The sequence below is a fragment of the Oculina patagonica genome, chromosome 3 (assembly GCF_052425735.1).
Source record: "Oculina patagonica isolate OP01 chromosome 3, crgOcupat, whole genome shotgun sequence".
Taxonomy (NCBI): Eukaryota; Metazoa; Cnidaria; class Anthozoa; order Scleractinia; family Oculinidae; genus Oculina; species Oculina patagonica.
This window is the reverse complement of record NC_135760.1, coordinates 2,982,456-3,010,247: the sequence shown is the minus strand read 5'-3', so window position 1 is coordinate 3,010,247 and position 27,792 is coordinate 2,982,456. Positions and strand designations below refer to the sequence as shown.

The 27,792-nt window shown below is 38.0% G+C and overlaps 3 protein-coding genes across 4 annotated transcripts; 2 read left to right on the top strand and 1 right to left on the bottom strand.

The window, feature by feature from the left end:
• LOC144645566 (uncharacterized) lies at positions 1-5,441 on the top strand. The gene is made up of 9 exons (XM_078505143.1): positions 1-129; positions 934-990; positions 1,335-1,454; positions 2,003-2,095; positions 2,778-2,894; positions 3,402-3,506; positions 3,984-4,100; positions 4,472-4,594; positions 4,711-5,441. The coding sequence occupies exons 1-9, from the start codon at positions 72-74 to the stop codon at positions 4,728-4,730; spliced, it is 810 nt and encodes a 269-aa protein (XP_078361269.1). The 5' UTR covers positions 1-71; the 3' UTR covers positions 4,731-5,441.
• Positions 5,442-6,895: 1,454 nt separating this feature from the next.
• Positions 6,896-24,038, top strand: LOC144645565 (uncharacterized). 2 transcript variants are annotated; one of them, XM_078505141.1, is made up of 8 exons: positions 6,896-7,075; positions 10,841-10,969; positions 20,342-20,452; positions 21,114-21,230; positions 21,831-21,872; positions 22,051-22,173; positions 22,767-22,911; positions 23,926-24,038. In XM_078505141.1, the coding sequence occupies exons 1-8, from the start codon at positions 6,991-6,993 to the stop codon at positions 23,933-23,935; spliced, it is 762 nt and encodes a 253-aa protein (XP_078361267.1). In that variant the 5' UTR covers positions 6,896-6,990; the 3' UTR covers positions 23,936-24,038. The 2 variants fall into 2 exon arrangements, with proteins under 2 accessions (XP_078361267.1, XP_078361268.1); XM_078505142.1 differs by lacking the exons at positions 6,896-7,075; positions 10,841-10,969 and adding exons at positions 17,449-17,566; positions 19,071-19,194.
• LOC144645564 (adenosine receptor A2b-like) lies at positions 14,121-15,434 on the bottom strand. The gene has a single exon (XM_078505140.1). It carries the CDS (start codon positions 15,056-15,058, stop codon positions 14,135-14,137), a length of 924 nt encoding a protein of 307 aa, XP_078361266.1. The 5' UTR covers positions 15,059-15,434; the 3' UTR covers positions 14,121-14,134.
• Positions 24,039-27,792: the final 3,754 nt, after the last annotated feature.

The window sequence follows — 27,792 nt, the reverse complement described above, 5'->3', positions numbered from 1 at the left end:
AAAAGAATGAACAGACTACAAGACACAAGAAGAACTAGCAGAGGTCCTGCAGTAATTACGTGCACGTGAAAATGATGCAACAAAGTTATACTGTGTTTACTTTTGCCCTGGTTGTGATAGCAATACACGGTAAGTTTGTACTCATATTTTAAATTGATCGTTTTAACCAATTGAATATCTCTCCCCTTTGTAGCTTATCTTTTAACAGTTTCCGCATCTAATTTCCCCGTTACACTATGAATACAAGTCAAGAAACGAAAATAAAGAAAATCATCAACCTACGGGCATTTGCTTACAAATGGCAATAAAATCCTCAACACAAGCAATTTAAGAAATGAGGGTGATCACTTATTATGAGAAATAAATCTGATCACACTCAAAGTTAAACTCAGAAAGAGATAGAGTTTTGTTGAAGTTGTTTTTTGGAACGATCAGTGTTTCACTTCCCAGATATGCACCCACCTTGAGCCTGCTTTCGGTTCTACTACTATTGAGTTGATTCCATCACTTCACTCTAGACGGTTCATTTCATTTAACGGTTTTGGAGAAAAATGTCTCCATTGATCACTAACATCAAGCGTAAAATGACTGTGTATATTCAAGGATTTTAGAGTCTAGCCAAACAACAAGTCCTGATAAATTTGCCCTTATAATTGTGATCGCTAGTGTCTTCAATAATATCCACCGCACCTCAGTTTGTTCAGCCGTCAGTTGAGAGAAAACGCAGTTCTTCTTTTCTGTTGATTTTACTACTCAGACTGAATACCATGGTCCGAGTCTGGCTCCAAAATAACGGCTATTAACGTGATTAAACAAAAAGGCTTAAAAAATCATAGAATGAAAACACACAAAAATGTATCAGGCCTGGATATCCGTCGAAACGTCATAAACGTCACTAGCCGTATGATTGACACCATTCCTTTTATTTTACAGTTCAAACTCGCGTTAATGGTTATTCAGCTCAAATCTGGAGATCAAATACGGCGAGAGGTAACTATTGAACTACAGTATTAGTGATTGATCATCTCTTTTGATTTGATCTTTCCTCAACTAGTATACAGATATATTGTCTTGACATACCACCAAAATCTCAGAAAAAACACGCAAGGAAATTTATGACAATCAAGGGAAGAGAATCGATATTTTGAGCTATGCAGTGTACGTGGCAAGTGCAAAAGCCTTTTTAAAACCTTGAATCAATTCCATTTTGAATTTCAAAATAATTTCTTTTCTGCTAACTGACGCTACTAGTTTATTGGAGGATTACATGCAGTAAGCTACTTTTTTTAGTTCTCTTTTTTTTAATCGGATAACCGGTTCATTTTGCTTTTTAGATCCCCATTGTAGGGACCATCACAGGGAATGTAGAGCCTTTAAACGAAACAAATACTGCGAAAACCCAATGTCACAGAACTGGATGAAGACAAAATGCGCTCGAACCTGTGGATTTTGTGGTAAGCTTTATGTGTGGTTTGTGGGAGACGCAGTGGCCTTATGGTTAGTACGCTGGACTCCGGATCGAGCTTCTTAGCTTGCATAATTTGAAAGGAATACGATAAAAATTCAAAGAAACTCTTTCAATGTCAAGTTTGATCATATCATAACTCAAAATGATACACTTTCAACCTACTTATCGTCCGTTAGAAGTTTCTTTGCACACTAAAAGGCTACCATTCTTCAAAACCAAGCCATCGTTGTTGAGTTTTTTGACCATATAGCTATGTTAAGTGTGGGGCTTCTCGGAATCATGCTAAAAACCTAAAAACAGATCGCTCTGTGTACCTATATAATAACAACAACAACAACAAAAGGGGGGGGGTTCACGTGTAGCAACCGACAGGGGCGAGTCTTTTGCTTATGTACCAGGTCCAAAAGTGCTTTTGAAACGTTCTTTCCGATTTACAATTAATATAATCAACAAGTATGACCTAAGTCCGAAACTAAACTTCTAGAATTAAAGTTTTACCACAACATGGTGTTACCCATCAATTCTCTCCTTCAGTTCCAAGAAAATCTCCATGCCAAACTTACAAATATGGGTGCTGCCAGGACAGAGTGACACCTGCAGATGGACCATACGGAAAAGGATGTGCTGGTAAGTCAGACTAAAAGACGAATTCTCTTTACTGGCCTACATACAGTTTGTACAGTTATAGTTGGGAGAATCTGATTAAATATCACAAATGCCCCATGATGATCAGTCTCTTGCCTCCAATAACCTATATGGTTACGCGAATCGTTGTTTGGAAATAATAGGGATAGGACATAAATACTACCACTGGGTTAAATACAAAGGATTTTGACACATACTTAATAACTTTGTACTTTCCCAAGATTTTACCCGCAAAATTATAAAGGATGGCGGGTCATAGTCTATTTTTTAGACGAGCATTCCTGTCCCTTCAATGTACATAAGAGTTCTCCTCCCTGAAGTAAATGCACCAGATGCCTACACGTAGCAGTACACGTAGTCACACATGCAGGATTTTGTTTTTGTGCCAAGGATCATGGCGTTGTTTTGCTATCCTGGGTGTTGATCAACTGAGCAACAGACATGTTCCAATAGTTTGTGTTTTGTCCAAGCCCTTAGTTGAATTCAGCTTTTAATCTGATTTAGCACAGTAAAAAATGTTTGGTTTTGAGGGCGTAGACTGCCATCTGAGAACTGACGGCAAACAACCATTTTTTCCTCACACGCCAGACAAATCCATGCTCAAGAACCAATTTAGTTTAACAAGGTGCGGGAAAGTAAACATCGGTCTTTTTGCTTTCAACAGTGAAACTATGCGTCGACACGATTGTTTGTGACAACATCAAGAAGGCATGTGGCACCAAAAGCAGGGTTTTTAAGAATTGGATTACAGAGAGATGTGCCGCTACATGCGGATTTTGTCGTAAGTATTAGTAAAGGTAGATTCAGACGCTCTTTACCCTCGCCACGGAGGCTATAGCTAATAGAGGCCTAAATATATCCTTTTGCGATCCCTTGTAAATGCATCTTAATCTATTTATTGGGCGTGCTTCATATTACAAGAAAAATGAGCCCGACGCTTTTCACTAGGACTTAACATACGGGACGTTTGAAGGTTTGAGCTAAATGCACGTTTGACCGTTTGCCATTGCAATTGTTTCTAACTAAACGTGTACCGTAATTATTTGATTAAGCGCCCAACCTAGAATAAGCGACCCCCCCTGAAGATAGGAATAAAATAAGCACCCAGCCTCGAATTAGCGCTCACCTCAGTATTTTTTATTGGTGTTGATCGCGAAGAGAGACAATCAAATCACCAGCCAAGTAGCATTGTCTTGATTTTACACCAAATTTTCAGAAGTTATGGTAGATAATTAGTTATGTAAATGAGATTTTGAGCATCCGTAATAAGTGATATAATTTCTTACAGGTGCACCTTCAAACCCCAAGCAAAAATGCGAAGGAAACAAACCGATTTACGGCTGTTGTTGGAATGGAGACGAGGCAACGGGACCTGGACGCCAAGGCTGCGCTGGTAAGTTCACCAGAAGAGGGCCACAGCTAACCCAAGTTATTTTGGGCTGCCTGTGACACAACTATCGTATCAAACTTTGGGTTGCATTTTTGGTTTGAGAATAGGAGAATTTCGCTCCTTATACGGTCATTTTCATTGTTCTAGAAAAGTGCCTCTATTGTTTGAAAAACAAAAGATGTGATTACCGACGCGTAGCAAAATCATCGACCGCGAAATTCAAATATCTTCGGAAGCCACCGTAGTGTAACAACACGGCCTTTGTGCGGGTAGGGTGTGAAGAAAATGTTCGGTAGACATGACCTGACGGGTAAGGTGTGGGTAGATTTTTTCAGTCGTAATGACCTAACGGGTGAGGTGTGAGTGAATTTGTTCAGTCATTTAAAAAACTCAGTTACGATGTGTAAATCTAGTGCAAAACGCCTGTAAATAGGAAGAGACCTGCGTTGTACAGTAATCGTAGTTACAATTTCTCTACAGTCTGTGTTGACTCCAGCAAATATGTTTGTAATCTGTTAAAAGAGAAATGCGAATCGAAGTTTTACTTCTCACGAAGCTTCATGGAACAGCACTGCCCACAAACCTGTGGACAATGCCGTAAGTACTGCTTGTCGTCCTGTCCTTTTCTCCTTTACTAATTGCAATAAGTGTTGAATTATGCAGACGTTTTTCCAAGCATGGCTATTCTTTTCTTAAATAGACAACTCTGTATTCCCAAAATTTAACTGGAACTGCACGTAGCTATAAAAGCAAAAGAAAGGTTTGTTTGGGGGTGAACATAATTAAAACCTACTTGTAATGGTAAAAAATACAAACTGGCAAAAAGTTGAACACTTGAACTCGGGAATAACGAAAAAAAAAATAAAGAGAAGGAGAGAAACAGCTTGTGGCAGGGTGGAGGGCTTGTGGAGTGATAATTGTTGTTGTTGTTGTTCTTATGTATACCATCTCTTCCGTTCCATCCTTAGCTTTCGATTGTTACGACACAAAAGAGAAATGCAGCAAGTGGGCTCGGGAAGGTCTGTGCAAACGAATGTTCTGGAATCACTTCATGAAGAAACACTGCCCCCAGTCTTGCGGCCACTGTCAAGGTACGTACGCCAAGTTCGGTCAATAAATCATGTATGTAATAACCCTCACTCCCATGTCTACTGTTACAATAGAGGCAACGATTCCTACTAATTTTGTGTATTCTGTTCTTGTGTAGATGGTGCATTGGAAAATTAACATCACCGGCCAATAACCAGTGGACTCTGTACATAATACATCATACTTATCTACCGGACTATAAATGGATTGCAAACAAGTAGAGCAATGTCAAGACCAAACTCAACGTGCAACATATTTCTCATTAATGGCCGGCTCTAAAAAATACAAACAAAAAACAAACAAAAGGAAAGAAACAACAATTGCAAAGACAAAAAATAGAAACTAATTGTTGCTAAACAGATTATTGAAAGTGTTACGTGGATTCTTTTACACAGTATCTCAGCCTAAAGAGATCCCGAAAGGTCTGAAATTAAAATTAGAGAACTTTTAAAGCACTCCAAGGCAAATTAGAGTTGAAAGCAGCACAAAAAATAAAGGTTTACCACAGTTCAAAAAAAAAAAAACAAGACAAGAAGATGGAAGCCTCTCATTGAGAACTGAAGGAATAATATTCAGACAGCTTCGACTACAGGAAAATTTCTTGGAAAATAACTGAAAATTCACTAGCCAATAAAACAACAAACAACGACTTGCAGTTGTATACTAAGGGCTAGAGGAAGTACGAAACCAGAAAGCCTTGAGTGGTATTCCGTACACATATTAACTTTGTCAATATATTTTTAAAGAATACATTTTGAAATTAAATGTTGTTTATCACACTAAACGCTGTGATTCAACCAATCTCATTTAAAGCTGGCAAAGGTCTCAAAGACTTATTATGAGAGAAAAATTTCCCCGGTTATCAGCTCCTGAATAATTTTGCAGGGGTGGGAGGGGGGGGGGGGGGCAGGGGGTGTATGAACGTCTGCCAGATCAGTAAGATATTTTTTAAATTGAATTTATTTTTTGTCAAAGGGAAATCTATCACGTTTCTGGCGGGCAATTCTGCTGAACAAAGCGTATTGCAACTTTAAAAAAATATGTCACGGGACGTTAATTAGCTTGATAAGGTAAACATGCTACATGCAAAAACTTGTTTGTGTGTGATCAGCTTTGTGGTTTCTATTGTAAATAGAAACATTTACTGATCATGCAAAACTATCTTATATATAAACGTTTCCATAGAAAGAAAATAAAAGTCCCTTTTAAATATTGTGCAGTACTATTTCTAAGTATTAAACCAAACCTTTTACTTAGAAACAATATTGAAGTCCACTTTTACAAACTAAACAGTATCGTTTTACAGGAGCAAATTGAAAAAAATATTTCCTCGGAAACGGCACTGAAACTCGATTTCAAAGATGCCTTTGTGTTTGATCACCTAGAGAGTCAAACCCACGCATTCTGAGAATTACCTAGTTACAATTGATTCATGAAAAAATATAAAAATTAAAAACAAAACAAAACAAAAGAAAAATACAAATACAAATATAATCGTTCGACTTAAATCAAGTTTAAAAAAGTGTATAATTTGGAAAGGAATAAGCAACTTAATTTCTGCACATGTTGTAGTAGTAATTTGTCTTCTTATATTTTTATTCCGACTTGCAAGGAAGGTAAAACTGATCATGAGGTACCTAAGAGCTGGGCTAGAAGGAATGTTAAATTTTAAGCTATTGGAATTTAAATCAGTCATCTAACATAACTGACCACGGATATCAAGAAAAAAAAACTGACAGTATTTCCTCTATAACTCGACCCAAAAAAATTGACAAAAATAAAAGATTCATGACATATCTTCACCTGTTCATATCAAAAGACGTCATGTTTTTTTCGCTAACGTCACGGCCTTTTTTAAAAAAATTAAGATCTGCCGTTGTTTTGAACAGAACTTAATCTCCACATGACATTCGAAGTGGGTTCGTCAGTAAGGTGTAATTAGTTCATGTTTGTTTCGTCAATATATCAGGCAAAAGAACCAACACTATATCATTCTGTACATTTAACATGAAATACTTCCAGAGATAGTTGGTGTCGCTTCGAGTTAATTGTGTCCCTGAAACTGTCTAAATACGAAAACAAGTTTTATTTAAGATGTTGCGTGATCAATCAAGGACATTGCAACTTAAAAACACTTCATTCGATTTCTTTGAACATACTCAACACAAAAGCAAAGGTAATTACTGAGAAAGTAGAGACACGGGGGTCCTTGACGAAACGAGACCACCAACCATCTAATCTGTTCTCTATAGAGGGTTCTGGCTGCTATAAAAGAAGTCATCTGTTCCATTTCCGATCAAAGCTGGAAAAAGTAACTTTCTCTTAGCTTCTCCGCTAGAGTTGTCTTGACAAAACTAAACTTAGTTCAGTGAACCACTTTATCGCTAAGAACTTAGCAATGGGATACAAGACGAATTCAAAGTTGTTAGTACAGTTCGTGGTTTTTCTCTTGTACGTAAGCATCTCGAGGGGAGCGGACAATGGTAAGTGTATTTTGTTTAACATAATTTTATTTAATTTATTTTATAGTTTTAAAAGATAACATCGGCAGCCAGGACTTTAAATTGAAAGCGTTATTTATGCTGTTCTTGAGCTTTTAGGTAAAAATGATCGTGACTAACAACTGGTCCGTGTACACTGAGATATCATAAGTTTTTGTTTTGTGTTGTTTTATTTTTTACTGGAGAACGCCAAGTTATAGAATTCAGTTGACCGTTCATGCTTACTTCCAAGATTTATTTGTTAGACGGGTTACTCGGTTAACGATATTTCACGATCAGATAAAAAAATCTGCATTCTGCATTCATCTTATTCATTTATCTGCATTCAGATAAAAAAAATTGTTGCATTACTCATGTCCCGTAATAACAAATCTTGCCAGTTGGTCTTAAGGCTAATTGTCCGAAGTTTGCTTCACTTTGTTCTTGCTGAAAAGATATGTATGTATATGATGTAGTTTAAAATTAATTCCAGGTCCAAATGATTTCAAACTTGTTTGATTTGTATTTTTCTTTGTTTAAGGATTATAGTAATAAATCTAGAAGAAAGAAAAATACAAATCAAGTTACAATTTGATATTATTTTGACCTGACATTTATTTTAAACTATAACATATACAGTGAGATATCATTACTATTTTAATGAACGACAAGTTCTAGAATTAACCGTTAAAATTAACTTGCTTTGCTTCCTTCATGTTGGTTATTTTCCCAGTCAGGTAACCAGGTTATTAAATGATATTTCACGGTTCGTGTTAATGACATAACTCACAGGTATCACAAGCAATCAAATTTAAATTTAAAAAAAACACATATACTATCCAAATCCAGCTACATGTGCCAAGTTGAAAATAAGAACTGTCCCTACTTGAAATTTACAATTTTATTCCTTTACGTAACCACCCAGATTTTCGTTTTCCGACGTTCAAGAGCATGAAACTGCAAGAAAAACAGTAAAACCGCACCCATTTTCATTTTTGCAGGTTCAATTTCCGTAGGCAGGCTTATAAATAATGAATTATTGTGAACTCGGTTACAAATAATATTATTCATACTTTGAAACCTCCTTTTGTTATTGTCGTTGTTTTAAAAGAAAACTACTGCTCTGTAGAGATAAATTAAACAACACTTGAAAATATAACAGATCCTTTTATATATTTCCAGAAATTAAATGAAAAGCAAAAAAGGAAATAAACAATCATCACTTAATCTTAGTTAGAATAATAAAAAAAATAACTTAAGGAAAAATCAAATAGTTAAACTACCTCTAGTTTCCCTTGCATGTATTTAATCATTTACAGCCCATTGAAAAGAAATTCACTTTAGGAGAGTGTTAATTGGCTAAAAAAAATTGTGACGCTAAGCTTGACGTAGCGTTCCACTTCTGAACTAAACATAGGTAAGCATAGTTTTCCAGTTGACAAAACCACGTTCGTAAATCATGTACTGGGGTATCAATTACAAGTGTTTGGTGTATAACGTCTTGCAAAAATGTTATTAGTATCAAACATACGGCTAGTGCTGCTTTTGTTGTTTTCTTTGGTTAGGTTTGTCGTTTAGAGAAAGAAAGAATTTTATACGTTTTAGTTGAAAACATATCATTGCCTTGTATTTACCAATTTTCAACACACAAAATTATATTATTTTCAAAATCTCAGCCTCGGGTTTAATTCTTAAAATGTTCTTTAAATTTCGCAAATTTCAGCCTCGGTATTCCTATAAAGAATATTCTCATAGACAAAAAGAGCAGGGGCGTAGCCAGCTTTCTGAAGAGTTGTAGGCCTGGCCGCTTCTAGAGGGAGAGGGGGAGGGGGAGGGGTTATGCTCCAGATAAAGGCCCTCAAAAGTGCAATCCGGCAGCACCTAAATTTTGGCATTTCATTGCAGAGAATGGTCCGGCAATTTTCACTCATTGTTAAATATATAAACGCACTTGTCTTTAACGACACATACCTATCACTTTGTAAAGTTAAGTTCTCGAGTTCGAGTATAAAGTGCCAATTTAACAATATATCCTTCCAGACGTTTTGAGCTTGGTCCTTTATCAGTGGAAGTCAAGTTGCTGTTTCGTTGAGAAATTTGCTAAGGCCACGAAAAAAGAGTTAAAGTTCCAATGCAAGCTGCGCGCACGATGAGCGCGCGGCGACTTACATTCCGTCAGCGCGGCTGACTTGTTCACAGATTGAAGATGAGTCGCTTTTCCTGACGTTTTCGTTGTTTGTTCCCATCGCAGAACATGATGCTACGGACTTGTACATCTTAAATAGTGTGGCCATTTTTATTGAAATGCTTTGCGACAGGAAAGCCTGGCAGGTTTTTCTCGATGCTGCAGAGGCGCTCAATGAAACGTTGCTGCAGCGTGCGGCCAGTTTCGGCGATGTAGATCGCAGAACAACGGCGGCAAGAGATGCCATTTACTGAGCCGGTTGTTTCGCTGGTGAAAGCATCTTTGATAGCGCTAGAGCATTTGGGATCCTGCAGGGCGGGGTCAAGAGAATTAATCACAGGTGCGGCAGCGAGCGTGCGTGCATGGAAACGTTAAGACCAGACTGGCTACTGTCGGTGGTGTGAACTAAGACGTCGTGCTATTAAAAAAAAAGCCCGAGACGTTTGGAACGCCATATTGTTAAATTGGCACTTTATGCTCGAACACGAGAACTTTATTTTTTACCTTTTTATGCTTTAAAGTACAAGTGTCACGCAGCCAAGGTTTTATACTTGCTAGAGACTTGATCAATCGAGAAAGGGTTGTTGCGATAATGCATATTGCTTTCTATTTCATCTTAAAAGTGCTTCAGCCACAATTACTCTCTTGATAGCACATTAAAAAAAAAAGAGTGGGCTAAAAAATTTGTAGGCCCGGGCCTACGGGCCTATAGGCTAGATACGCCCCTGAAGAGTGTAATAAATTTCTATCACATTACATACATTTTCTTTGATTCAGAATAGCAAACATGTACAAAACAACTTCCTCTGCTCGGAATTCAAAGTCAGTTAAAAGAAAAAAAGGCTGTGTCATGTCATGCATCGTCGTTTCTCAAGAACAAAGTGAAGCAAACTTCGGACAATTAGCCTTACGACCAACTGGCAAGATTTGTTATTACGGGACATGAGTAATGCAAGTTTTGACAATTCCATGCAAAGGCCATAGCAAACTGCAAAGTAGTATTTTTGGTACATAACTGAAACTCGCAAGCAAAACACATAACCGGCTATTTCTCCATCCTTTCCTTTACCAAACTGCAACGCGGGACTGATCTGTTTTAATAAAGCTACATATGTCGCCAAACGTACAAGGTTTATGCAACGTTGTTCTGAAATAAATGATCGTAAATCATCGAAAGTTATTTTGTGCCTAGTAATAAAGAATGATCTTTTGTGTTAAGTCGGAAGGATTTCACGCTAACTGAGTTTTGCGTCGGTCAATCCGCATTTTAAGTTCTTCCAAACTAAAAACAAAGCTGAACATTATTTCGTTCAAAACTAAAGTTAACTTCAACATCAAATTAAAGTACTAATAGTCACGCATCTCTTAACAGCTAGTCAAGACGATGCAAAACAGGTGAATCCCAATAACTCGAACCCTTGTTCGATTCCCTCCAGGTCATTTTCTTACTAATTGTACCCTCGAGTAACTCGAAGCTTTTTTGATTTCCCTTGAAGGTTCGAGTTATCAGGATTCGGCCGAAAGGTTGGACTCCTTTCAATTATGATTAATCTAAAAATTTATAGTAACATTTTTTTCTATAGAGTGGTGCCAGGACGTCTATGATTTAAAGACATGTGACAGGTGGAATTTGAAAGGATATTGCACATCGCGCATTCCACGTTTGCAGAAAATGATGCGGCAAATGTGCAAGGAAACCTGCAACTACTGTGGTAGGCTTTACGTCTCACTCTCAAGTTAAAGGAGCTATTTATAATAACATTTTGAGCCATTTTTCTTATGGTACAAAATAGTCTGTCTCACAACTGAAGTTTTTTTTTTTTAGCTAGCGAGCGTGCGGGGGCAAATATCCGAGGGTCTGATGACAGACTAGTAAAAAGAGTACCATCAAATTAAAGGAAACGTGAAAATGTTTTAAAAAAAGAAGTAATGATTAAATAAGAAGATGGTTACGAAAGATGATTACGACATCTGCAGATCACGAACGACAAATTTAAACTTGGCAAAAGTGCGCCGTCAGTGTGTAGCTCCTATAAACCTCAGCTCACTTACACTATTATAACAATAGAGTTGATGTTCTTGGGCGTAAATATGTTTTTGGCCCGTCTTAGGCTCATTTTAGCCCGAGCCGCAGGCAAGAGCTAAATTAGCTCTGAGAAGGGCCAAAAACGTATTTACGCCCAAGAACATCAACTCTCTCTCATTAAGAAAACCTTACATCGGCGTTCATTTCTGATTGAAAACCAGGTTTTAAAGCTTACAAACCTCGACAGAAAAACCGCAAAATTGCTCAAAACACTCTTTGCCTGAAAAGGAATTACAATTCTTTCGACAGCAAAGAAATATTCGTCAGTTAAAAGTATTAAAATTAATTGTGCTGTTAACTGAACTGGCAGTTTGGCATTATGCCTGAACTGAGTGAGTTCCGCTCTACGAAGACAAACTTATATTCACTTAATTTGCGGCCTAGATTCTTATTTGAATTTCTGTAATTTCTCTTTATCTAGCTAAGACTGAGAATTCACTTCCCCGTTAAGTAGTTTAGCCATTGTGTCGTTATAAAGCTAAAAAAACAGTTTGCAGCAGTGGCGGATCTAGGGAAGGGGCCCGGAGCCCCTTATTTTTTTAACAAATAGAGGCCTGAAGGGCCAAGAAATATTTTTTCGGGCGGCCCCCACCCCCTTATTCTAGGGTCTGGAGGATCGTTCCCCCCCCCCCCCCCTGCCCAATCTGAAGGATTGGATCCGCCACTGTGCAGTGCAGATGGAAGCGCCTCGACTCAACTAAGCGGAGCTTGAAGTGATGCCAGCCAGCGAGGAAAGGGGGAGAACAGTTTAATGGATTTTTATTTCTGATTGGCTGGCTTTTTTATTCACTTGTTTCTGATTGGTCCACGGCAGCGGGCTAAAATATATTTTACCCCTAATTCTTCATTTTAGCAAAATGCACAACAATGCCCGATGAAATTACTATTATTGCAAATTTTTCTTTTCCCAGCGTAGCTAATCGAACGTCTTTTCTGTTTTATTCCCAGGCAAAAGTGATCAAGGAGTGGAAGCCAGAATGTTTCAGAACTGGGACTGAAATCTTATTTATTCTGTCATGTTTTAAAACCAATTAACCTGCAGTGTTAAGCTCAGGTTTAAATTATGTTACCGGCGTGTTGAGTTCATATTAAGTCTTGCTCTGGCCAATCTTGCTTATATTTATCATTTATTTCCGAATTGGAAAACGAGCACGACTCTTGAATCAAATAATAATTTGCTATAGCATTGTCTAACGCACCTGTTTTGTTTGACTTTTCATGTTGTTATACTGCATGGCAATATTTAAGTCTGATAGTCAATCCAGTCGAAGTGAATAGTTCTGTTACAAATATACAATTGCAGGTCAATAAAACGTCCACAATAATAAACTATGGAACTATTTTTTGGAACTGTTCTTCGAACCGTTACGTTCGATCGTGGAGCCGCGATCTTGAATAATTTACGGAGTGAACTCTAAGGTTGGGGAAAAACTTCTTTGCCCCTGCCCCCTGCCCTCCTACCCCCTGCCCCGGCATCCCGAAAGTTTTGTCCTCTCTCCAGATTTCGCTCGCCAAGTCAACTTATTATCTCTTTGATACTGTCCTTCTTTATCCTATCTTAGTGTCAAAATTCTCACTTCTGAGAGAGACTGAGCTCTTTTAAACAAAAATTTGTATTAGCTAACCAATGCATGTAAACTGTAATAAACACATTGAAACGTGTCTCATGAAGCAGTATCATCAATGTAAAATATTGGTGCTTTTCTTAACCTCCCTCTGTAAAACGACAAGGAACAATGTACATGACCGAATTATCATCATCATCATCATCATCATCATCATCATCATCATCGTCATCATCATATCCTTTATTTAAACACTATCAGGTTTTATGCGCAATGCTTGTGGGGTCATTTGCTAAACTAATTTTTCAAGTTTCTCGTACTACAAGCAATTTAGAATGGCACGCTTCTAAAGGATGTCTCTCACCGATCTATTGTACATGACTTCCATGATTTTTAATGATGTGGCGCGCGCTGGTGCAATATTGTGAAATCTGATTTTTGCATTTGTTTTCACTCCCAGTCCCGGGCTCCCAGTTCGCTCAAACCTATAACCAACGATGAAATTGTGTTCTTAAATTGCAACCACACAAATCGTGCTTTAAAACTGTCAACTGCATGAGTCAAAGCGGAATGGATAAAAACAATAACAATTTCTTCACTTCAAGCCAATAAAATTCTACAGTTCACATATGTTTGCAGACGGTGACGTGGGCACACATTACACACACGCTACTGAGCAAACATCCTTCTCAGAATCCTTCTATACGGACCAAACAAGCCTGTTCATTGAATTTTCTAATTGCACGTTGGTTTTTTTACAACTTTGCGAATGAAAACATATATAATGCTGACGTACGACTTTATTCAAAGTTTCACATGTACAGAACAGCGCATTTTGAGCAAATGTACTATTACGGTGCCATATATTCATATGCATTACCATTATCTATTTTTGGCAAACGTATGTGACAAAGTAAAGCACATACAGAAGTTTAACTAAAGTCGTTGGCTAGTCAAAACGGAGAAGTTTACTATACAAAAATATAAAATTCGTTAAGGACAAGTTTGTCATATTATATTACTATGAAATATTACAGCTACCGACGTTACAGACTTACACAGCTGTACAAAAAATCATTAAAACTACCAATAAATATAAAACGTACGCAGTAGAAAGCTGCGTGGTGTTGTTGAAGTACTAGTGAAGGAAATATTTAAGGTGTTGGTAGTGTCATTTGCTCATCCGTCAACATTCTATCCCCCTCATTTGAATGTAACGGCTTTAATTAGTTGTGACTTGGAACTGATCTACTTTGCAGTATGTCCATGGTAGCGTGTCGAATGTGTCTCATTTTCCAGCAGTAAATAACAGGGTTTAAAGATGAATTAAGAAACAAAAGGGTTACTGAATAAAGAATAAACCCCTTTATAGCGCTATTTGATTCATATATCATAGCCACATTACAAATCTGTGGCAAAAAGCAAGCTAAAAACACTAGATATACGTAAAATGAGACGAGAGCAGACTTTCTCATCCTAGCAGCGCTTGCCATTTCGCCATTCTGTGCTACTTGTACTTGGAGGGCATGAATTTGATTTCTGTGGCGTCGTACCGTTAAATAAATCTTGAAATGGAGCACCGATGCGAGAGCGAGACAAAGAACCTCAATGGTGGGAAAAACCATCAGAGTAATATAAAAAGGCACCCATAGTCTTAATAATGAAATAAATGCACTAGACACCCATATTGAAATCACCACAGCAACAACACGCTTGTGAGTCACAAGTTCCTGATATCTGAGATGAAGATGAATTGCCAAGAATCTGTCTACACTCAGAGCCATAACACCTAAAAACGAAGCGATGCAAAACAAGGATAAAGTAAGCACATATGCGGTATAAGAAGCACAAATTGGATTGTTATCCTTATTTTGCTGTGACCATTTCACCAGAAATGCGATGTTAAAGGGCTCCCACAGTAAGCCAACACCAAGATCAGAAACAGCAAGACTCAAGAGCAATGTTTTTAGAGGCTTTGACAGCGACGAAGTTCTTCTCAACGCCTGGATTGTGACGCTGTTCAAGATGATAGCGGTAATGGATAAGAAAGCGTTCAAGACTATGTTAACAATGTAGGATGAATACAAGTCTTTAGCTTCAGTTTCCGTGGGCTGGTATAAGCGCAATTCGTCACAAAGGCGATTTTTCATGTTTTTAAACAGTACGATGTTTTATCCAGTGGTGAACGATTCTCGATCAGGTCTTCAAACCTGAGTTAGCTTTTGGAGGCTTCGTTCCAATTTTGGACAACAAAATCAACAAAAAAGATGTCTGATTAGCTGTATTTTTTATAGGTACCGCATCGATGGTCTTCTTTATCCCGAGTGCTTCGAAAGTTTCGTTCCAATGTTAAACGTAAACGCAAAAGCTCAAATTAACAATGAGGAAGTTCCCTTGATCTCTAATTGTGATCTGATGTCAATCAAGACAAGTTTGGACGTTTCGTATCTCATGTCGCTGCCCAGATAATACTAATACAGGTGTTTTGTCTGTTTTTGCGCTATTCATGCGCTATTCGTGGGCGTTTTATTTTTCAATTATTACATCCAAAATTTTCTGAAATAAAAAAGATCAATGTAGTTTTTAAGCTAACGCAACTAAAATCTTCATATAAGTACCAGTAAAAGCTCAGTATTCAAGTTAACCGTTTTTGCTGTTGTGTTTTATGCGAATGAATAATCACCTCCAGACTTCGTCAATAAATCTAGAGTCACTATATTAATTTTCGATTGTTTATGTTCCAACTGTCAACTGAGTCAAAGCAGGATCGAATAAAACAATAACCATTCGTTCATTTGAAGTCAAACAGACATATTCAGCTAGCAGTTGTTTGCAGCTGACGATATGAGCTTTCAATAGTAGCAAGAAATATTTCTAAGAAAACAATAGGACCGAAATTACCCCGCCAATACCAATATGAACAAGTTTGTAGAATAGCGGCTTGATTATTGGGCTTTTTTACAACTTTGCAGATTCATATATATTTTGGGCAACAGCTCGCAATTATTTGCTATAAGTACACAATAACATGTGCATTTTGAAGCCACTCTTAGTGTCCTACTCAGTGCGCCGTAGTGTTGTCCTTTTACTCCTCTCCACCAGCAAACCCCCCCCCCCCCCCCCCCCCCCCGCCCCCTCTCCTATGTAAAGCTTAACCAGTGCGGAAAAGAGCGAGTGTAGGATGTACACTTAATTGCAATAAGGTTGTCATAGAAAAAAAGGATAAAGGAAAAAGTCAAATAGGAATTAATTAAGCGAATCCATGACATTTATTTGTACAAATGGCCTCGAAATGCCTCAAATACGAATAAATCAATTTATCTTGTTACAGCATAAAAAAGTGGACTAAAAGAGTGCCGATAAAAACTCGTGAGTTTTCTGTAAATGCTATCAGTTATGAAACTACGCTAATTAATTCCTATTTCCCTTTTTTCTTTTTTTCTTTTTCCTATGACAACGTTATTGCAATTAGGTGTATGTACATGTGCATGCTCTGAACGCCGCCAATGTTCCCTATATAAGAAGCCATATATGACTTCACTTTTGGAAAAGCGTGCGTCTTAGAGATTAAATGACGAATTTTACCACGCAACCACAGACTAAAGCAGGAACACTGGAACAGCTTTAAGAAAGATTAGCCTAGCAACTATCCGCTAAAACTACCGGCCAAAAACACTCATCCTTAGCCGCCAACTATAGATCGCGTAATTCATGCTGAAAAAATCTTCAATTGTACCTAGTCGCTAGAGTTCTAATCGCTCACTGAAATGACATTTTTTTCACGCGTGGACTACGCCATTGATAAAACTGAGGCGGCTTTTTCGAAAGTTGCAACGCCAGACTACTCTGTTTTAAAAAAGCTAGGTCACTACACATACTACGTTGTTCTGAAATAAATGATCGCAAGTGATATGTTAAACCTCAAGAGCAATATCACGAATTTATGTTTGAGTGGAATGGCACTCAAGAACAATATCTGTAACAATAACTCGATCTATCTATCAAGTGAGGCTTCATTAAAAATGACTAATAATTTAAAAACTTAATCGATGCCCCCCCCAAAGGGATAATTTCCCCCCAAAACCGTCGTAGTGCTAAAGAACCAGGTATTTTGGTTGACTCAAAGACCAAAGCAGCAGTGATCCAAAACAACTGGTTTCGTCCAGTGGATGATTCAAAAAACAAACTAAGGATGTCAAGATCCTGGAAATAAACGAAAACTTGAGATGAAAACGCGTTATCAAAGACAAACTTAAAAAATGCACGCCCACACGTTTCAAGTTGGTCCATACGTGTCCATAAGCCCAATTAGCTAGATTATGTATAATTTAAAATTCCTTTGCTGTAATATCGTCACATTGTCAAACAGACATTGTGTTGGCGTGAAACAGTTGGGACAATCATGTTTTATCGCCAATTTCTCCTAACCAACATTACAAAAGATGAACACTATTGAGTTAGGAGAATTTAGAACAATGGATCATACTTGCATGCACGCGAGATAATCTGACTTAATCCACAACCAACTAATCTCCATGCAAAATTTGATGATCTCGGCGTTGCTTTATGAGAAACTGAACGTTGTCAGTTAAATGTGGTTGTCCTTTTCTTGTTTCGTTCTACTAGCTGTATCGTCAGTTATCGTCCACAGCTTAGAGGTAGGTATAGTATCTTGTCAATTCGTGCATTTCGTTGTAGTAATTTTGAAAGCACTGACGTATTTGCAATTAATGAGAGTCCGAGTTAAGTTAACTAACAACTGAGCAAAACGAACAAATTCTAACTGACTGCAGCTCTCAATTCAGGTCTTCTTTTTAGTCAATCAAAGCAAAAATTGGCCGTTTACAGATTTAATACAATGTACGCCCTATGTATAGATCACAGCGCTGAATTCCCTTAGAGATGTAGAAAACTTTGATAATCATTTCAATGCATTAAAATTTTAACGACTTATTAACCACGATTAAATACTGAGGAGTCACGAGCTGAATAAAAAAAATTATTTACAACATTTCCAGCTGCTCTCCTACGCATCGCATGAAAAACTGAGATTGCAATGCGTTTACTGAATACTCTGTCATTTTTCCATCGAGATATTGTCGTGCCCTGGATACGTATTCTCTTACAAATTTTATCAACTGCTTGCGTTAACAATGCTCTTTTTTCGCTGACGCCCTTGGGTTTTAAAAACTCGTACGTTGGTGTAGCTGAAAACGTTTGAGTTTAGGTTGTTTATAGTATGGTCGACAGAAGTTTTGAAGCAGGATAGATTTAGTTTTAGTTATTCGCCTGAAACGCCCGTTTCTCTCCCTTTGGAGTTTCTGGTTTCTTTAACAGTCTATCAATATATGATAAGACTGCTAACTTGGTCGATATTGTTTTAAAACTTAAAGTGCTTCTGAGCACTTCATATATTGCACTAGATAGTTCGCCAAAAAGATAGTTTCCCTTTTCTTTTTTAGTTCAATATTCGTTGTCTTTAGCAAACTAATTATAAGTCAGTGCTTACTTTTTTACAATACATAATCAGGTACTTGAACATTGTGCTTAAAACGACCACATACATTATTATTTTAACTAAACTATGTTGACTTGAATGTTCAACGATTACGTAATTTAACGTATAAACCACTGAGTTTTTAAACAATACGTATTTAAAAATACGTGTCAGTACATTTTGTGATTCTATGATACAGAAGGTAGATATAGACATTTATCATCCTGACTTGCTTGCACTTTGACAGAGGCTACATATCAATTAACACATATTTAATGGCTCCGACTTTACGATCATATACATACATGAAAATAAGCATGAAAAAGGGTGGTATGCTTGGGACAGTTATACCGTTCGTAATACCCAATGATGAAGTGCTTTCTCTAGTGATTTGACAGAATTTTTCACCGTTTGTGTGTGGAATTGAAAAGATTACACACTAACAGACTTTTCTGTCGGTCAATGCGGATTTGGAGCTCTTCCAAACTGAAAACAAAACTAAACACTTGTTCAAAACCACAGCTAATTTCAACATCAAAGTATAAACGTTACGCATCTCTTATAATTTACAGCTAGTCTACTCGATGGCTATCTAAAACTAAGGTTGGACTCATTTCAGTTATGGTTCATTTAAAAGATCATGATAACATTATTTTTCTATAGAGTGGTGCCAGGACTATGAGACAAGGAAATGTGCTATGTGGAAGTCAAGAGGACTTTGCACATCGCCTTCTCGCCATGTGCAAGAGATAATGCGGCGAATGTGCTTCGAAACCTGCAACTACTGTGGTAAGCTATACCCTTCACTCTCAAGTTAAAGTAAACTGGGTACCAGAGGATTTTCTTGCGGGTGTAGAAACGGCGCATAGAAAAGCCTTTGACACCCAGGGTAAAGTTAAAGGAGCTACAACTAACATTTTGAGCCATTTTTGATGGTACAGTATGGTCTATCCACAGCTGAAATTTCTTTTTTAGCTACTAAGCGCGCGAGGGCAAAATAGAGGGTCATTTGACAATCTAGTACACAGTTACTTTCAAATTGAAGGAAACGTCATACGGTAGAAAAAAACAAAGACATTTTTTGATTAAGCCAAAATAAACGAAGATGGTTACATCTGTGGATTACCGACGTGCGAGGGCAAAATAGAGGGTCTGTGGACAGACTGACTACAAAAGTAATTTCAAATTGAAGGAAACTTTGAAATAATAGTTTTCTATACGTAGAAAAATAAAACAAAGAAGTAATAATAAACCGAAAATAAGCAAAGATGGTTACGGCGTATGCGGATAACGAACGACAAACTAAGACTTGAGGTTAAAATCATTGCGGTGTCCGTGACGTAGCTTCCTAACACTTTAATTCACTTAAATAATCTTAATGTGGCTCCAAAGAATGATGAAAAGTTTGTACAAGTTATTAAAAATAGCATGAGAAAATTTGAAAGTTAAAGCTATCGATCGTGTTAATCAACTTACTTGATTCTGGTAAGTTAATTCCGGTACATTTTTCAGTGCCGGATGGGATTGTTTTGATTTCAAAGCTTGGAAAAATAATACAGAAGACAAAGTTAAGAATAGTATTTTTTTACTTCCAGTCAAAGATTATTAATGAAGTTTTTAACTCTCAAATCTGTGAATGATACTCTATCGCTAATAATTGTTTGTTCTTTTAAGTCTGTGTGTGACCATTCAAATGAATGCTATTGAGCAGTACTTTCATGTGGTATTGGTATGCTGTACGAGACATTAAACTTTTGAGTATGTGGATGAAACTCTAATGTGTTACCACTCAGACGAGTGAAAGCTATTGAACAGTTATTTCTTGTGGTGCTACCTGTTTCAAATATTTACCAAATTAATTTTAAGATCACATGTATTGATATCGTTCGAATAAGTTAATGTAACTAATTCCCATACAAACATCGTCTATTTTTAGAGCCTCCATCGCCTGAAGTGTGCTACAATGGAAACCACGAGAAGTCAAAATATGGTTGTTGTTGGGACGGCATAACTGCTGCCACCGGTCCTGACGGACAGGGATGCCCTGGTAACTAGTTTATGCAAAGACTGACTTAATATCTACCTTCTATAACTCATTTCTTCACAAATTGCCATTGAAATAGTAGTTTACAAAATTACACACGACTTTGAAATTAACATCCAGTTACATTCCCAGAGCCCTCACTCCTTGTTGCTTCCAGTTGGAAAGGAGACTATCGGTCCGAGATTTGTGTGAATTGTGATAATCGAAAGCATAAGCACTATGTTTGAAAAGTCGAACTGGTACTCATCTCGCACTCGATATCTTTTCTAAAGATCCTTTCAATCACAGACACATACTACAGTAACACTACATTCATAATCTCTCATTAGCGGACACCCCTCTAAAGTGGACACTTTCTCTGGTCCTATATATGGGTGTCCGCTTACTGGGATTTCCAATGTACTTTTTAACCTAAATCCAACAAATTAAGATTGAGGAACGTTAAGGTGGATTACAAAACTGGAAAAAAATTCCCGAAAATGTTCGAAAAACGCCATCCGTGGTGTAGTCTTGACCTGCGTGCAGCAGCCGCGGTCATTGTGCGTGATTTTAAGAAGCACCTGATAAGTGTCAAAGCAAAGTTGTCAAGACGACATTGTCTCCTTAAACCATAGTTGTTGATCTTTTGCTAATCTTACAGTGAGCGTTTCTATATTTCTTTCAGCCTGCGAAAACAAAAAGACCAGAAGGTTTTGCTCCATGATGAGGGACTTGTGCTTTACTCGGAACAACCACAAGCTTCTCAGGTTGAACTGTCCTGAGACCTGCGGCTATTGTAAAAGTACGACAGACTGATCCGACTCACTCTTAATTTCCTTTTTGGGGGGGGGGAAGACGAAAAACGGGGGACCAAAAAAAAACCAACCGGGCGGGACGACCCGGGCCACATTGGTGGGAGGCGAGTGCTCTCACCACTGCGCCATCCCCGCTCCCCCAAACGTCAAACAAAATATGCAGTCGAATTATATTACAGCATAACAAATTAAATCAGTTTGGGTTGGCCGTTCAGTTCATTACAAATCACTTTCTTAAACCTTGATGACTTACTCAGGACACGAGATGCCCAAAGTGACACACTGGGCTTCAACAACAGTTCTCCACTAGTTCGAGATGCATTGTGTTTTACACTTTTAACTTTCAAGAGTGGTCAACATCAAGTTTCTCCTCACAGTATCACTAGATTTTCAAGCAGAAGGATAATGAAAATAGAGAAAATCATGAACTAGTTAGGAGATATCGTCTTGATATTAGTGTCACTGCATTATTTTTATTGACTTAACAAGACGAAAAGCCCAAATTTCATGGCAACTAATAACCGTTATTATAATGTGCAAACGAATAGTTCTGCATCTTCGTAAACGTTACTGCGTTTCATTTTTAGAGGCACCTCACCCTTGCGATGACGATTCAGGAAACTGCCAAAGTGAGTGCATTTCTTTATTATGATTACTAAACAGTTTTTCTAATACCAAATCACAAAAGTCAAAAATCAATTAAATTTAGACACATAACTTTTTGATAAAAAGACAATGTAGTTTCTCTTTTTTGTTTTTTATTTTGTTTTTTTTTTTTTTTTTTTTGTTTGTTTGTTCCTTTTTTAGGTGAATGTTATGACGTTCTGCCGCAAGAGCTCTGTGAGCGTCGGAAGTGGGCTGGGTACTGCTCACTGGAAGGGTGGAAGGACTATCTGCAGAAAAACTGCGCACGCACATGTCGCTACTGCGGTAAGTACAGAATTTTGAAACCATTCTTTAATTCTACTGTTCCTCTTTCTGTGGATGAGGCACTGAGAACGTGAACCGCTTATAGCTTATTTATACTAATGTAGTTAAACAAGTATGATATAAATGGGTGATTTCAAGTGTTAACCTTTAATTCTCCCAGCGAGCGAATTTCAGGTTTTAACTTATAAATTTAGACGGTTCTCTTTTCCCCTAGTGTTTCCGGGAAAAGTCAACTGTTAATACTTGAAACTTTGTACTTGGGAATTGAATCCCCCTCCCCCCGGTCACTGAGAGATTTGTTTTCTTTAGCGGGGGGGGGGGGAAGTGGGGAGAGGGGGAAGGAGACCATACAATGAACACAAGGATTAACATGTTTGTGTCCGACTCTATTGCAAGTTGTACTGGGGCCTGTTTCAGACTCTCAGATTGTGTGGAAAACGAGCTCACGAATATATAGCGTCTACGCTTTTTTCTTCACAACTATTAAAGCCTGAAATTGGTTAGTTGTTTATTTAATATTCCCTCTATGTTATACGCTTGCACTGTTTTTCTTATTTTTATTTGGTTGATTTCATGTTGAATGTTCCAACAAGGAGCCAATCAGTGTAGAGACATCACCTTAACTCGCGTCTGTTACGTCTGGAGAGGGAGAAACCGCTGTGAAAAAGCAGGCGCGACGTGGAAGCGATTTATGACAGACAATTGCAAGTTGACTTGCGGATTTTGCAGTGTGGACAGGTTCGATTTGTTTGAAGAAAAGCGATTGATCGATATGCACAAAAATATTGGGACTTAAACTAAAGTGCTTTTATGCCCAAATGCTTGTAACGTTAACGCCAACCTCACGTTTCCTTCCTTAAATATAAATTTGCAATGCTGCATCTTGCCATTGCCCGTGACTTTGTTTATCAAAGAATAGGCGCTGACACTTAAAGTTTCCCTGTGTACCATCGGTGCAAAGTGTTACACGCCTACAAGTGCTTTACAACTTCACCCCCAAACCTCGTACATTTTAATTATTCATATTAAACGGAACCCATTAGAAAGTTATCAAAGGGACGTCAAATTGTTTCAAAGCAACACAACCTGTAGAAATTTACACCAATTACCTCTTTCGCTTGCTCTTTTCTTTACCGATAAACGCGTAAAGTTAGCATTAAGTTGTAAAAAATCTTTTGGCAAGTGAATGCTACTTTGCCCTTTTGCCGTTTTATTAAGTAGCACCTATTCATTTCATTAACAAGGTTGTGGCATAAATTAATCAACGGGTCGTAATGAAACTTGTACGATCAGTACAAAATAGAGCGGTTTTCACTTGAGTGTTGAAAGTAATTTGCGTTTGCTTTGGTTTTGCATTACTACGCTTAGTGATTGGTTTAAAAATCTCGCGCCACTTTCTTAACCAATCAGAAGTAAAACCAAAACCAATCGTGACTCGCTCGCGCACGTTTTCCCGCGCTTCGTGCCTGCAACATGTATTTGCTTCGAGTTTTGATTGGCTGACTGGATTGTCTGTGTCCTTTGTGATTGATTTGATTGGTAATTACTTTGGTTTTGGTTTTACTACACTCAATTGAAAACTGCTCTAAAGGCACTAATCTAAAGGTAATCACGCAATGGGTAAATGCATGTTTATAAGAGTTAAAACGCAAAGTGGGAATGAAGATTTACTTAAATTCTGCAGTTAAAAGTCATTCATGTATTTGATGACTTAAACTATTTGCTAATTTTTATTTTCCGTTTTATTTTCAGGCGAAGGTGATCGAGAAATAGTCGCCAGGATGTTTCAGAACTGGAACTGAAGTCTTATTTATTCTGTCGTGTTTTAATCTCAATTCAGAAACCTACACTACAAACCTTTTACATATGTACGTATGTAATATTGTTTAGAGTGCATTTTCTTGCCAAGCTTGCTAAAAGTTATAATTTATTTTCGATTTGGCAAACAAGCTTGACTAGTAAATCAAAACATTATTTGCTAAAGCATTGTCTAAAGCACTTGTTTTGTTTGACTCTCCATGTTAGTGATATTGCATGACAATACTTAATGCTGACGGGTAGCTCACACTATTAAAGTGAACACTTCTGTTGTAAACACATATATAAATAGGCCAATAAAGCTTCCCTATCGTAAACTATGAAAGATGCTCGCGCAAATTAAATCATAAGTCAACAGTTATTTCCTTAAAAAAGGGGGGGGGGTGGTCTACCTTCTGAGGCGTTGTTCATTACAACACAAAATTGTGATAGACAAATAAGACCACAAAAGTGATTAATTTTTGACATTTCAAAGTTATGCAAAGACGTCGCTAAACCAAAAAGCTTGAATAACAGTACATTAGTCATTTCTTAGCTGTCCTCTGCAAAACAACATGGTGATATAAGCAAACTCTTCGTTTCAGGGAAAACGTGAACCTCAACGGCCAAATTTCTTAAGTTTCACGTCCTATTAGAACTGCATGCCTCCCTTGTATCCTTAAACGTAATGGTCTGGATATTCCAAATAACAAGTTCATTTGTTTTGTTAAGCTCCTATCCACCCCACTTCCCCCTTCTAAATTGATCTCACAGAAAGACTTAGGCAATCAAGCCTGTTCGTCCCAGTGGCGCATCCAGACCTTTAGATAATGGTGATGGGGAGGGAGGGGCGATCATCCAGATCCTAGAATAGGGAGGGGGGGGCGCTCTCGAAAATATCGGCCCTTCGGATCGGGCCTCTATTTCTTCTAAAAAAGGTGGGGCCCCCGAGCTCCTCCTCTAGATCCGCCGCTGCGTTCACGCGACAAAGACAACCGTAGAAATGAAACTGCTCTGAAAATTATCAAGTATTGCAATTAAAAGCCTAATTCTATCTTTGGTTCGCAAATTGCATCCAAGTCTAGTCTTCCTCGAGATGTAGAGAACAAAACAGAAAAGAAAAACTTAACAATAAAAGTCACAATGTGACGTTGAAACATGCCCGGTCAGATGAATTCTTATTAACACGTGTAGAATCCATTTAAATGCGGCAGAGTTGTCTGTCTCTTGAAACACACAAGGGGCCTGAGTACATGGCGAATTTCAGCCCGGTTTCCCGGGCTGGAATTTTCTTGCGATTACACGAATTTTAGTCCGGGTTGAACACTTTTAAAACTGAAAAATCATCTTGGCCGCCATCACTGCGTATCCGTATTCGGCCCGGGATGAAACTTTCTTCATGTAATCGCAAATCGCAAACGGCAAACCGGGTTAACATTTCAGCCCGGGCTGAAATTCGCCGTGTAATCGGACCCTAGTTCCTAATAAAATTGAAGTGAATTTGGCAAAACCAAGGCGAAGAAAAGCGTCAAATCTCAATTACACGACAAGTATCCTTCATTTGATAACTTGCCGACTTCCGCAACGTAACATAATTTTGCCGCCACATTCAGGCAACATCAATGCAAATAGCTCACCATTTATATATCAAGAAATTTGCTCCTATTGTATAAATGCAGAAGCAGAAATCATAGGAATAACCAAAGAGGTTACAACGCACACACTTTATACGGGCTTTATACCACGGACAAAAACCAGAGCTGATTAGACGTCGACACTGCACTGCATCACACTGATAAATAGTTATTATACGTTGTAGTCACTAGCTGTCTTCTCATTGGCTTAGAGCCTACATCTAATTCTGGGAAACCGCGCAACCCCACGCAACCTACAGATTAGTGAATAATCTGCTAGCAGATTATTCACTAATCTGTAGGTTGCGCGCGCAATGCATGATTTCCAAGAGCAATGTGTCAGGCATCTGGCGGCGAAGGAAATTCATAGTTCGTCGATTCACTTCTTCAAACGAGAAATAGTTTGACCAAAGTTCAAAAATTGCTGGACAATAAAGTCTCGGAAAACACAAAATGACTAACAAAAATTGGGAAGGAACTATTCCACGATTTAGTAGGACGACCAGCCGGGATTAGCACAAGTTTTGAAACAGGTTGAAATCGTTTGCCATTTAATACTTCCTTTTCCAGAAAAACAATGCATAATAAAACAATTATTAGATTCAGTTTATGTGATATTCGGAATAATCAAGGTCGAGGTAAGTGTTATCAGCTGAAGCCGAAGGCTGAGGCTGATAACACTTACCTCGACCTTGATTATTTCGGATATCACAAAAACCTCATCCAATGATTGTTTAAAATTTGTGTCTCTACTTTTGTTTATCGGTTTGGTGTAAACAACACGGTTAATATTCACACTCACCTTTTATGATCTTCACTGCAATAAATTGTTGTGGTTAATTTGCCAAGTCCATTCACAAACTGAATTGCGTCGTGCCGGCTCCAGTCCAACAACATGCATACAAATAATGGCGATACTTCTGTCAAATAGAAAGACAATTACGTTGTATTTTGTCATGCACAATTCGGCTATTCATCCCCTATGCCACTTGACGTTTAACCATGTCTTTTCTACTGACCTTACAGTGAATTATACCAAGAGAAATTACCAGAATCACCGAGAATTTTGTCGAAGAAGTCGCAAAACACGATTGTTCCCGCGGCCATGTTTAAAACCAGGGGGAATCGAACCTCATTTTCATGCTCTCGATCCAGGTTCTCTGGGAGGTGACTGTTTATTCGTCGGTTCGTTCGTTTTTTACCTTTTTTTTGTTTGTAATTGTTCGTTCGGTTTTTCAATTGTATCTTTTTGTTTTGTTCAGTTTCCTGTTTTGTTTGCCAAAGTCAGCTCTTAAGGATTATACTTCTCCCACGCCAGGGAGTCTTCTCTATGTCACGCAATCCTGCGCTGAGCATGGCGTTGCGTGACTGAAAGAGGGCCAGAACTGTTGTGCAAAATTGGCTCCCATACCCAAAATAATCGCTAAATAAAACATTCAAAACTGTTTTGTCCTATTCTTGTGTACTGCACTGCTAATGCGTGATCCATGCGTGGGTAGTCCATTCCCTTGACCACTCCTGACTGGACTTCCAGCGAAGCGAAATCCAGAGGTCCGCAAATCAGGAAGTCCATTTTGAAGTCCACAAGCGGGATCAAGATTCTGATGTACAGTCAACTCTCACTTAACGCACACCTATATGAGACGTACGCCAGGCGTTAGACCCTGCCGTTTTTCAGTCATTTTACTGTAACTAAACACGGGAACCTCTCTAAGACGGACAACGGACACTTTGAAATCGTAACGGACACTTGAGAAGTTTCAGCATCTCAAGGATACCAAGCTTACTCACCAAAAACGATAACGCTTTAACGGATCACTTCTTTGCTTATGGGCACTAAAGAGGTCGTTTTCTACTTACAGTATTACAGTTTGTAGATCTCAACTTTTGTTTCAACAACGATACGGTATTTAATTTATTATTTTAGTCCTGTTCCAGTTTTCAAAGCCGGTACAGTTAAAATTTTAGACTGGCAGTCGTGAACGTTTGCTTAAACAAGCGAATACTTATAGGCAAGATGCAGTTTGCAACATGTATGCACTGCTAACTTATTAAAAGCAGTGAACTATCGATTGTAATGAACAACAAGTCAATATTATAAAAATCTATTATTTTTATTCAAGATTGTAGGTTTTGCTAAATTAAGCGACTTTAAACAGACTCAAAACAGACGTGTATTCATTGAGCA